This window comes from Ovis aries, chromosome 15 (assembly GCF_016772045.2).
Source record: "Ovis aries strain OAR_USU_Benz2616 breed Rambouillet chromosome 15, ARS-UI_Ramb_v3.0, whole genome shotgun sequence".
Taxonomy (NCBI): domain Eukaryota; kingdom Metazoa; phylum Chordata; class Mammalia; order Artiodactyla; family Bovidae; genus Ovis; species Ovis aries.
This window is the reverse complement of record NC_056068.1, coordinates 62435951-62449097: the sequence shown is the minus strand read 5'-3', so window position 1 is coordinate 62449097 and position 13147 is coordinate 62435951. Positions and strand designations below refer to the sequence as shown.

Sequence of the window (13147 nt, the reverse complement as noted above, 5' to 3'; positions counted from 1 at the left end):
CAAACCAGCCCATCTTAAAGCAAATCAACACTGAATATTCATTGGAAGGACTGATGCTGAAACTCCAATACTTTGGCCACCTGATGTGAAGAACTGACTCATTTGAAAAGACCCTGATGCTGGGAAAGACTGAAGAGAGGAGAAGGAGACAACAGAGGATGAGATGGTTGGATGGCATCACCGACTTGACAGACATGAGTTTGAGCAGCTTCTGGGAGTTGGTGATGGAGAGGGAAGCCTGGTGTGTTGTAGTCCACGGGGTCCCAAGGAGTTGGACATGACTGAGCAACTGAACTGAACTGAATATATATGTGTGTATATACATATATATAAGTAATAGATTCACTTTGCTATACACCTGAAACTAATATAACATTGTAAATCAAATACACCTCAATAAAAATTAAAAAAAAGAGAAAAATCCACAAACAGTAAATCTGAAGAGGGTGTGGAAAAAAGAGAACCCTCCTACACTGCTGGTAGGAATGTAAATTGTTACAGGCTAAAAACTAAAATTAGAGTTGCCATATGATCCAGCAAACCCATTCCTGGGCATATACCCAGAAGAAACCATAATTCAAAAACACATGCACCCCAATGTTTATGCAGTACTACTTACAATAGCCAGGATACGGAAGCAACCTAAACGTCCATCAACAGATGAATGGATAAAGAAGCTGTGGTACATACATATGCAACAGAATACTACTCAGCCATAAAAAGGATGAAATAATGCCATCTGCAGCAGCAAGATGCAACTAGAGATTATCATATTAAGTCAAGAGAAAGACAAATACCATATGATATGACTTCTACATGTCATCTAAAATACGACACAGGTGAACCTATGAGGCGGAAACTGACTCATATAGAGAGCAGATTTGTGATTGCCAAGGGGGGAGGGGAGTGGGGCAGGGAGACACTGGGAGCTTGGGGTCAGGAGATACAAACTATTACATATAGAGTTGATGGACAACAACATCCTACTGTATAGCACAGGGAACTATATTCAATATCCTGGGATAAACTATAATGGAAAAAATATTAAAAAGTGTATATTTATATATAACTGAGTCACTTTACTGTACAACAGAAATTAATACAACATTGTAAATCAATTATACTTCAAAAAAAAAACCAACCTACTCTGATTAAACAAAAATGATGTTAAAGTGAAATCTGAAGATTGAGATGAATAGTTTAGCAGAGGGAACATGAAGGCAAGAAAAACCTACATGTTCCTTACGCCTGTGACACAATGGGGAAAGAACTGTTCTTTCCTTGTAGACTGTGACAGTCTGGGCTAAAGGCAATGAAAAGTCATGGAAAGGCTGTAAAGAGGGGAAGGACAGGAGAAAGATAATTTTGGCTGCAATTTAAGAAAATATTCCCACTATGTCCATTATTTTCAACTCTAAGTCTTAAATGATTTTCATTTTGCCTTAAACACTGTAAGGAGCAAAATAAAAAGAAAATCTGTATTTGAGGGAAAACAATATACTATATATCATAGGTAAATTAAGTAAAACATAAGCTATTCTTACAATTTTTTAACTACTGATTAACATCACAAAATAGATAAGGCTTAACAATAGGCTAATAGGTAATTGTATCTTCCTTTCATTTGAAACCAGTCAGTTCTAAATTATTCATGCTAACCTAAGAAAGATACATACGTAACCTAAGTTGATCAATAATCCAGATAATTTGTTTCACTTAGGAATGTGCCTTTCAATTTTCATTTAAACATGAGTGTCTCTGAAATTTAGGAATTTACTTAAAGCCATACCACCGAAAAGGGACAATGCAATAAAGCTTAAATCTTGTGACTCAGCCCATACTGAAAATTAAGAATGTGTTTTAGGCTGATGTCAAGATTAAGCAGAGAGTGATTTGTATCTTTTTAAAATATATTTTTCGTATTCTTCAATTTATTTCTGTACAAAGAAGTATCCTCTTTCACATTCTCCTTGAGAAGGTCACCTTAAATAACTGAGTTTAAGAGATCTTCTCTGAGATATAAAGTGTATTTTTAAAAAGATGGGTGCAGCAGTCAATGGGGTTGCAAACAGTCAGACACATCTAAAGCTTTTTTGATAAAGTCTTATTTCTGTACTATGTAAAATAAACCAAGGAATGAAAAGTGCTTTATAATATTCAAGACTAATTAAAACCTAGCAAATATGCTGACAATGTTTTTCATTGAAATACTTAACATTTTAAAATATTTACGTAAAAGTAAAGGCAAAATGTTACTATTTTGAAAAGCAAAGGATCAGTCAAGACAAAATTCTTTTTTACCTACTCAACAGTTTACATAGATAATTAAAAGTATCTGGATATTAGCAATTGCTTCTAGCTATGCATTGTTTTCAAATAAAACTTAGAAATTACAGAATTTATACTTCTTTATAGAAGGAGAAAGGGTAAGAGTCATATCTCAACACAGAAAGTCCTAAGTACTCTCTGATATTGTCAGCTGAAGCTGAATAATTCATCAAACATTGACAATCATTTGAGAAAATGATGGGTGGCCCCTTACCATTTGTACCTAATTATTTAGGACTTCATAATACGTGCTGAATCTATAGCATGATGATACAAGAACAATACAATACCTCAGTTTTCAACTCTTAAAAACAAAAGAACCAAACCCCAAAACATTCTGATTTTGTTGTTTAAAAAATTGTTTTCATTTTAATGATCTGAGTTAGTAACAAACAAATATACAAAATTGTCTTTCACATTTCCGTACATTGTATTATGGACCACTTAAAACTCTGGACTACAAATGCAGGTTTCCTTGTAACCTTAACCTCAATTATTGTCACATAAATAATGGTGATTTGCAAAAACATGCATTTGTGAACACAGATGCCGAAAGTCGTACATGTAAGTTAATGTACAACCAATAGTGTACATTGTTCATTTGTGCAGTTATGTGTCAAGTGTAATTGACACAGAAGCAGTTATCCTGGAATTTTTCACTCTTTGAAAAGTATTTCTGAGAAAACTACAGTTTAAAACAAAAATTATATTCTATAGATACAATAAAATTCACAACGTGCACATCTGAAGCAACTTCTGGGACCCAAAGCTGATTCAATAACCCTGATGCCATATTAGTTTTATGGGTGTATCTCCAAAGTCACAGGTTGGAAAATAGCTGCTTTAACAAAAATAAATACATATATTAAAAGGAAACTGAGACTTTGAAATACAGTAAGGGATGTATGAGTCACCTATAATTTTCACCTATAATTCTGTTTTAGAAATTAGATGAAATTTAGAAATTTAAAGATAATCTGAATATTTTCTAAGCCATTTAAAATTTAGATTTTTCTATCTCATCGTTTTCTATTTGATAGTATAATACAAAAGTGGGTAGTTTCTATTGTTTACTATAATTTGTCATTATAAATTTATGACTTCATTAGGTCAATTAAGTAGAAACTAAGTCATCATGAAAATGGGAATAAGGAGGCCCCTTCTCTAACCACTAATCTGAAGTGAAGTCGCTCAGTCGTGTCTGACTCTTTGCGACCCCGTGGACTGTAGCCCACCAGGCTCTTCTATCCATGGGATTCTCCAGGCAAGAATACTAGAGTGGGTTGCCATTTCCTTCTCCACTAATCTGAACTAGGAGTAAATACCAAAACAAAACAATTTTTTAAAAAATAGTAAATTGTGTCTAGGTTTCTGTAGGTACAAAAATCCAATCTTTCTTAAAAACGTTTTCCTGGATTGTGGCAATATGTGCTTTATCTCTTGAACTCTATCTATGACCTAAGCTTATTTCTATATTACACATTTCAAACTCCCTGGCAAGGAATGTGAATGCTAACCAGCCAGGTATCTATTCAATTTCATACAAAGAAAGGACTTGTGTGTGGATGTCATAGTAATAGTCCCACTTCACGAAGGCCTGAGTTTGATGTCTTTGCCTATGCTATATGGATCAAATGAGAGATGGTGCAAAGTAACTGAGTTTCCTTCAGGCAGTATCATAGACTTGGCCTCTGGTTTAATGAGAACACTTGTTTTCTAATATGAATACAACTGCAAACAGCTGAAAGGCAACTGCAGTTGAAAAGGAAATGGAATTATTTTCTACAGGAAACAAGGAATGTCTCTGTTTTCCATGGGCCTTATGATGAAGGAAATGTGGCTAGTGATTTCAAACTTGTACTTCAAGAGTTACCTAAATGCAGCATGGCTTTTAAAATGTTTAAATCATTAATGATTCAGGGAAATAAGCTGTGGGAAGTAACATAAAGATGTGTACTTACAATCCTACATTAGATGATGTAGTTCTCTACTCTGCACTTTGGAAATGAAAAGAAACCAATTCTGTCCAGAGTCAGTATCAGAAAGAAATATGGCTGCTTCCTACTTTTCTCCACTTAGTGAAATTAATGTTATGCTGCTCTCAGTGCTGATACTCTCTTATTGGAGTTAGGCAAAATGAATCTAATAAGTTACTTTTGCTTTCAAAATAAGCTGCCTAAATGTTCAGAAATGGAACATTTAATTCTTGAGAGGAATTTCTATCTTCTGTCTTGTCTAACAGCAGGTATAAGGATTGGTAGATTAAGGATTATTGCTTTCAATAAGATAACCGTCAGAAATAAATATGTAAGCTGAACTCAAATACTCCATTTCCACCCAATGCTACTTTGTTTGATTCTCAAATCAAGTTACATGCTATCTTTAATTCTTTGCCAATTTACCGAGGTTTTAAGTGTAAGAAGTTGGCCTGTTAACTCAAAATAAAGACACCAGCAATAGCCTCGTCAGCATGTCTTACTTGGGCATGGAGCAGTAACACTGCTTTTTTGATAGGACTTAAGGCACTAAATGGTGGTAAAATAAACACGAGTATGATGATTAACAACTTCTTTAGAATCCTAAAAAAGAAGATCACTGGGACACTAGTAAAAAAATTTTTCTCAAACACATAAGGCATCCTGTTGGCAAACAGAAATAAAAACAGAAGGTCATGTTGAACCTAATACATTCACGGTCTCAGCTAAACTACTTGAAGAAACACTAGCTATCCAACTAAAGAGAGCTACAATAGCATGTATAAAGGTTGGAAAGGCACCAGAAGGAGGACTCTACCGCTTCCAGTTCTAAGAGTCAGGTTGGCTGTGTTTAACACTGCATGTGGTCTAGTTACAAATTTTATTCTTCAAAATGTAGAATGTGGTTAATTTTAATTTTGACAAATCAGTTAACCAAGTGCTAGTTTACTAAGAAATTTATTTTCACGAATCAGAAAATGACTGCAGTGTCTAACACAACCCCATTTATAAAGCTAAACTAATTCTAGTACTGAATGCATATTCTGGAAAACACTGAAGTAAATCTGTATAAACAAAGAGGGTTACCTCAAGATAAATTCACAATAGAAATTCAACATATAACTAAATAAGATTTACTGAAAATAATGAAAAGTGTAGTATAGATACATCAAACATAATTATAACCACAACATTTTCCTTGTGAAAAATACAACTATTAGTGAAATAAAATGTACAATTGAAAATTTTTCCAAAGGAAAAATGGTATAAAGGAAAATACTTTTCTTTTGAGATAGGGAAAATAGTATGTCATTGTTTTTTCATCACCATATAATTTGACACAAAAAGCAGTCATAGAATTGCACCAATTCCACATCCAGTTTCCTGAACATGTTAAGAGTAAAAGTTCATAAAGCAGAATGCCGTTTCTGAATTTTACATTTTTAAACTGATGATATTCTCATACAGAATGTCATGTCACACCAGATCTGCTTACATAATGTACAATACTTTCCGTTTTGTGGTCAGACATGAAGATAAACATATGCTTTCTGCCACTTCTCTTTCATTCTGGTGTTTGGTCAGAGTCAGGAAAAAAATAATCAAGTTACTTAAGTGTTATCTCTCTAGCAATAAAGAAAAATTATATTTAGTGCATGCTTCATCATTTGTCAAAAAACATTTCTGAAAATAAAACTCAGTTACCCAACGGTTTACAAAATAGAAAAATCATTCATCAGGATAAAAACACGGTGACATTCAGGTTCATTTCCAAAGGACTGACTTCCTTGGCAGCACCACTGTCCTTTAGCAGAGGCCACGATGCAAGTTCATGGTCAAAGCAGGTGTGCCTACATAAGACCACTGCTTGACATTCAATTATCTGAGGTCTCCAGAGCCCCCCTTTGACCACCTGCCTCTGCCATCTCATTAGTGCCAGAAAATAAGATGGAACTTTTGTGGCAATGTTAGGAACATTTCTGCTGTACATGATTTAAAAGTTCTCCAAATTTTTCAAATAGGTCTTCTACCCATTTAACATTTTTCATACAAAGCTGCACAATTTCTTCCTGTCCTAAATCTTCATTTTTTTTCTGCACAGAAGAAATCTAAAATGAAAAGAAATACTAAATTAGTTTATACTTATCACTTTATAAGCTCTTCACAAAGGCTCACTGTTTCTCTATCCTGAATGAAAAGAGGATTTAAAAATTTGCCAAATACTGATTTTTTTTAAAAATTCCATCTGCAGAGAATGACTATCTCACATAAATCTGAATGGTCTAATCCTATCATTGTCGGCTCCAAGTGGGGAAGGAGGAAGGCTAGGAGAAGTGGTTCAAACTTTCTCAATTCCGTCCAATTGTGTTAAAAGTGGAATAACAAATTTTGGGGTCAGTTCCTGCATTCCAGAGCATTGTAAAAATACCCAACATATGCTGTGTGACCATACTTACTTTCTCCTTTGCTAGACAGATTTTAGATTTATGTACATTTTTCCATACCAGATCATTATAAAATACATGATTATACAGCCTTGAGCCACTTATCCCTTTTAAATTAAAAAACTGATAATGCTTGTCAAAAAAGGTTACTGTGTACAACCATTTAATCCCTGAGGTTAATCCTTATATCCCATCCATCAAGTGGTATGGTCATATATAATTTCTGAGCAACTTAAATTATGATACTGAAAATATACAATTAAATTTTAACTATAATTTCTTCACGCCAAGGGGCGAAACCCCCATTTCTCTGCAATTAAGTGGGATAAGGCCATTCTGGTGATAAAGAGGACAGTAAGATATTCAAAGCAGTGACTAAAATGAATTAATTAAACAGGATGATTATATATTGTGAGAGAAGAAAATGCAATAAAGTGCCATTTATCATGGCAATGTAAAACAAATATAACAGCTCAAAAACATTACCACTCACAGGTCCTATGAGAAGCAATGAGCCTCAGATTAATCTGAGCACAGCATTTAACAGAGATAGCATAGACGCATATTTTAAAAAATTATTTCTAACAATTCTTTTTAAGGCATTCAAAAATACTGCAGCTAATTAGAACATCCAACAAAAGCAGCAGATTCACAGATCTAGGTAACAGACTAGTGGTTACCAGTGGGAGGGGGAGGGGAAATACAGGGGTCAGAGAGTGGAAGGTATGAACTACTGGGTGCAAGACAGACTATGAGGATATACTGTATAACACAGGGAATGGAGCCAATATTTTGTAGTAGCTGTAAACGGAACGCAACATTTAAAACTTACATATAAAAATATTGTAGCTACAATCTTCTTAAAGTTCAGGAAAACATACATTTCCTTTTTAAGAAGACAAAAAAAGTAATTACCTCATCTTTACATATCAGATAAACATGATATTTATAATGGTGCAGTGAATGATACAAAGAATACAACTGTATTTTCTCTGGATCAACAGCAAACTCCTATAAAAAGAAAAGAATTTATACACATTTATTTCATGGAGCATCTGAACTAAGAATACTTTTATGAAAATGTTAGAGCAAAACTCTCAATGCAAATCTTAAAAGACTTATATGGCTAGTATTAATATGTATTAATATGGACAAGATGCTTATTCAAAATTAGAATTTAAATCATATTTAAAAATCTTTATTTTTTTCTGCATGTAAGTATACTATTTCCAAAAAGTTAAACATTATAGAAAAGTTTGAACAGTAAACATAAAAGATGACTTATAAGGTAAAAGAATTCTATGTCTTGTTTCAGAGGTAAACAATGTTAACAGCATGTAATATATTCTTCCATGTTTCGCCCATGTATAACATATATTAATAACACTAATTTTTGTAATGGGAAGGAGTTCATACTGCACATATTGTTCCACAATTTTAATTTTCATAACTTTTTTAACCTAAACAAAACTTGGGTATCTTTCAATTGATTAAGCACTGCCCTCACTCCCCCACAGAAATTGAGGGCAAGGATTTTGGATCATTTTTCACTGTTGTATTCTTAATACTTAGAACTATATTGGGGAAGCTATACTTTGGCCACCTCATACGAAGAGTTGATTTATTGGAAAAGACTCTGATGCTGGGAGGGATTGGGGGCAGGAGGAGAACGGGACGACAGAGGATGAGATGGCTGGATGGCATCACTGACTTGATGGACATGGGTTTGGGTGAACTCCAGGAGTTGGTGATGGACAGGGAGGCCTGGCGTGCTGAGATTCATGGGGTCACAAAGAGTCGGACATGACTGAGTGACTGAACTAACTATAGGAAGTAAAAAATTTTTTATTGAAAGACTGAATCTCTCTCTTCTTTTTAAAAGTACATAGTATTACATTATCTCGGTAGCTCTTTATTCAGTCTCACACTGGTGATATGTATTTGGAATTGTTCTTACAAACAATTTTACAATGAGCAAAGGCATATGGTTTTATGTATTTATGAATGTTTCTACAAAACGCATTTTTGATGGGTAATCGCTAGGTCGCTAAACTACTTTCTGAAATGGCAAATAACTTAGACTATGTTTGAAAATAAATGAATTCCAAGTTTAATAATTTTATAGATATGGAATACTGATTCTTATGCAATGTGTGCATACTCATTTATCTGTTATGCATTTGTATTCAATGACATACAAAAATATTAAAAATATAAGCATGGAATAAGTATCAGTCTCATTTAGAAAATTTGTGAGCATTCACTATATGCCAGATACTGTGCTAAGCAATGGAGAAAAACAAAGAATGAGACTCTGCTCCCTACACCAGAGAAGTTCTCATTCCTCCTGAACACACTTCACATTTAACAACAGAGTAAAATATTTGCTTGTTTTCAGTTCAGTAGCTCAGTCATGTCTGACTCTTTGTGACCCCATGAATCGCAGCACGCCACGCCAACTCCCAAAGCTCACTCAAACTCATGTCCATCGAGTCGGTGATGCCATCCAGCCATCTCATCCTCTGTCATCCCCTTCTCCTCCTGCCCCCAATCCCTCCCAGCATCAGGGTCTTTCCCAATAAGTCAACTCTTCGCATGAGGTGGCCAAAGTACTGGAGTTTCAGCTTTAGCATCAGTCCTTCCAATGAACACCCAGGACTGATCTCCTTTAGAATGGACTGGTTGGATCTCCTTGCAGTCCAAGGGACTCTCAAGAATCTTCTCCAACACCACAGTTCAAAAGCATCAATTCTTCGGCGCTCAGCTTTCTTCACAGTCCAATTCTCACATCCACTGGAAAAACCATAGCCTTGACTAGACGGACCTTTGTTGGCAAAGTAGTATCTCTGCTTTTCAATATGCTAAGGAGTAAGCATCTTTTAATTTCATGGCTGCAATCACCATCTGCAGGGATTGTGGAGTCCAAAAAATAATGTCTGACACTGTTTCCACATCTATTTCCCATGAAGTGATGGGACCAGATGCCATGATCTTAGTTTTCTGAATGTTGAGCTTTAAGCCAACTTTTTCATTCTCCTCTTTCACTTTCATCAAGAGGCTTTTTAGCTCCTCTTCACTTTCTGCCATAAGGGTGGTGTCATCTGCATGTCTGAGGTTATTGATATTTCTCCCGGCAATCTTGATTCCAGCTTGTGCTTCTTCCAGCCCAGCATTTCTCATGATGTACTCTGCATAGAAGTTAAATAAGCAGGGTGACAATATGCAGCCTTGACATATTCCTTTTCCTATTTGGAACCAGTCTGTTGTTCCATGTCCAGTTCTAGCTGTTGCTTCCTGACCTGCATACAGGTTTCTCAAGAGGCAGGTCAGGTGGTCTGGTATTCCCATCTCTGTAAGAATTTTCCAGTTTATTGTGATCCACACAGTCAAAGGCTTTGGCATAGTCAATAAAGCAGAAATAGATGTTTTTCTGGAGCTCTCCTGCTTTTCCAGTATCCAAATTTCAGAAAAGTTTATGCTAGTGTCCATTATTTGTTTTCATACCTTAGTGAAGACTCCATACTGTGTTTAATCGCACTGAGCAGCTTCAGCTGCATGCAACAAATTCTGATCAATTCTCTTTTCACTTTCATTCTATTACAAATATTTTCTAATTTTCCTTGCTATAGCGTCTTAGATATACCCATCATTTAAAAGTGGATACTTAATTTCCAAATATAAGAGATTTTGTTTAAAGTATCTTTAATATTAACTTCTCACTTAAATGCCTTCCTCCTTGCAATCACTCTGTGTTTTTTCTCAGTCTAATTTTTTTTAAATTTACTTTTTATTGAAGGGTAATTGCCTTACAGAATTCTGTTGTTTTCTGTCAAACCTCAACATGAATTGGCCATAGATATACATATATCCTCTCCCCTTTGAACCTCCCTCCCACCTCTCTCCCCATCCCACCCCTCTAGGTTGATACAGAGCCCCTGTTTGAGTTTCCTGATCCATACAGCAAATTCCTGTTGGCTCAGTCCAATTTTACTGAGACTTTCGATAGCTAAGTCGAAGATCTCTCTCAGTAAATGTCACACTGCACTTGAAAAAACATGGATTTTTTTCAAATATCTTTTGATATTGATTTCTAACATAATTTCACAGTAATAAGAAGACAGATGCTATACGATTTCAATACCTTTAGACCATTAAATTTTTGCACCCCGTTTTATGTCCCTAGATATGTTTCAGTGTCTCCTAGTTTATAGCCTATGGAATCTTGTATAGAGTTTGTATCCTATTGTTGTGTGAAAACTGAATAAATCTTAATTATATTGAATTGGTTCACAGTGCTTTTCAGGTCTACTATATTCTTCTACTTCTCTGTATATTGATTCTATTAATTTTTGAGAGTCTGATATTGAAACTCCAACTAAAAATCTTAATTTATCTACTTAAAAAATAATTGTCATATATAGTAGAACCATATGTAACCTTGTTCTGTATTTTCCAAGTCTCCTGTAAATGTATTATCATACTTTCATAATTTAAAAAAGATAAAATTAAAAAAACTTGCCCCTTTCAATGTCTTAAGTAGGATTTATATTAACAAGTGAAAAATCTGTAATTACATCAGTCAATATATACTTACTTGTGCAGATTTAGTAGTTGTTTTAGAAGTTCTTAGAGTTTTTTTATTATAAGCTTTGCCATTCATTTTGATTTTAGAAATAGCAGATCCCCCACTTTTTGCTTTAGAGTCTCGAGTAATTATTGTTAGTTCGGGAAAACTTTCCAAGGCATTCTTGAGAATAAAGCAAGAATAACTGATGTTAGAAAAACGTGAGCTTGACTACCTCCAGCTATTGAAAATTTATTTTTTAATATAAAAGTATAATCATACATGTACATATATACACAAAAAATATATGTGGGGGTTACTGATGGGGTGTGGTAAATATATACAATATATGCCTACATACATACACAAACATACATGTGGTGTTAAACATGGCCACAAATTCGTGGGAGCTCCTCCCATCAAGATATAGAACCTGTTTTCCCACCCTTGGATATGAGCCAACATTATGACCTGATTTAAGCAACAGCATGTGACACTGTAGGGACTCCTGAATGAGGCAGAGTGTTCCTTTTAGTGTTGTCTCTTAGGCTTCAAGTCAAGGGAAAGGACAGCTATAAGTTTCATCTGTTTATAAACAGTTTCAACCTTCAAGGTCACTCTTTTCCAAATTCTGTATCGGTTCCCAAGCACCTAGTACTGTGACCCCTCAAACAGGGGTCACATTACATTCCTTAAACAAATAACTTAATTTTTAAAGCAAAAGTGTAGAAGTGAACTGTTTCATTTAATAGAAACAACAGAACTTTCAGCATTCTCTATCAGAATGAGCTATTAGTTTCTAGCTTCATTCTCTTTCTTAGATTATTTGTGCTTTTACTATATACTCTAGTGCTTTCCATATAAAACACGCTCAAGTTTGAAAAATTCTGGACCCAGAATTACTCCTTATAACAAATGGAACTTAAAGACAAAAATGGATTATAAATTTAGAAACAATGGGATGGAGATGAAAGCAGAAAATTTAACGACTTCTCTAATAACAAGATGCTCAAGATGATTGGAAATAAATGTATTTCAGAGAAAAAAGACATTATTAACTTCAAAAGGCTTTAAGATTCCTAAAATTATCAAAATCATCATGGGAAATAGTAGTAAATATTTCTAAAAATAAAATCTTTTATAATCTACTATTTGTAGTATTTTACATCACATCATTCTTACTTTTAATACTGTGTGTATATTTTGGCTTTGAAATACAAATTGCTATAAATGAAAATTATCTATCATAGACATCACTATTACCATTTACAGTTTACATTAAGTAACTATAATTTCAAAATTAGAAATTTTGTGTTTTTTCTACGAAAACAAGAATATGAAAATTTTTCAGTTGTCCACCATAAACTACTGCATAAGATTGAAATACCTACTGAGTCTACTAAATTCCAAGTGATGGCTTTATTTTAACACAAGTCTTTAGGGAAATAGTTCAACATTTCTAAAATGGTTAGCCAAAACTGGTCATTTGTAAGATTTAGTAAATATTCACAGAACATAATCTGACAATATTTCATTGTCTGCAGAAAACATAGTGTCTCCCCACAAACTATTTCACTTGAAGACAGCATTTAAACAGAAAATACTGGATTAGGAGTAAGCAGAGCAAATTCTTAGCACTGATTATCTTACTAACTTCTGAATTTCTTTTTTCCCCTCTGTAAGTGTGTGTCAGTGAAGATTATAGGGTGACTAGTAGCGTTTGGTGTCATTTAACCTCTAATTGGGGTGCCCAGGTGGTACTAGTGGTAAAGAACCTGCCTCCCAGCCAATGCAGGACACTTGAAAGATGTGGGTTCAATCCCTGGGTCAGGAAG

General features: G+C 34.4%; 1 protein-coding gene across 8 annotated transcripts in view; it reads right to left on the bottom strand.

Annotated features, from left to right (window-relative positions):
- Nucleotides 1-2669: 2669 nt before the first annotated feature.
- The window catches only part of QSER1 (glutamine and serine rich 1), a 78155-nt gene continuing 67677 nt past the window's right edge, over nucleotides 2670-13147 (bottom strand). For 7 of the 8 annotated variants that reach the window (XM_060400042.1, XM_042233321.2, XM_042233325.2 and 4 more), the window contains 3 exons: nucleotides 11343-11495; nucleotides 7664-7759; nucleotides 2670-6412 (listed from right to left, as the gene is read on the bottom strand). In XM_060400042.1, the coding sequence (XP_060256025.1) occupies nucleotides 6272-6412; nucleotides 7664-7759; nucleotides 11343-11495 (390 nt within the window). In that variant the 3' untranslated portion in view covers nucleotides 2670-6271. Of the gene's footprint in view, nucleotides 6413-7663; nucleotides 7760-7918; nucleotides 9937-11342; nucleotides 11496-13147 lie in introns of those variants that run through there. The other variant, XM_060400044.1, reaches the window with a different exon arrangement.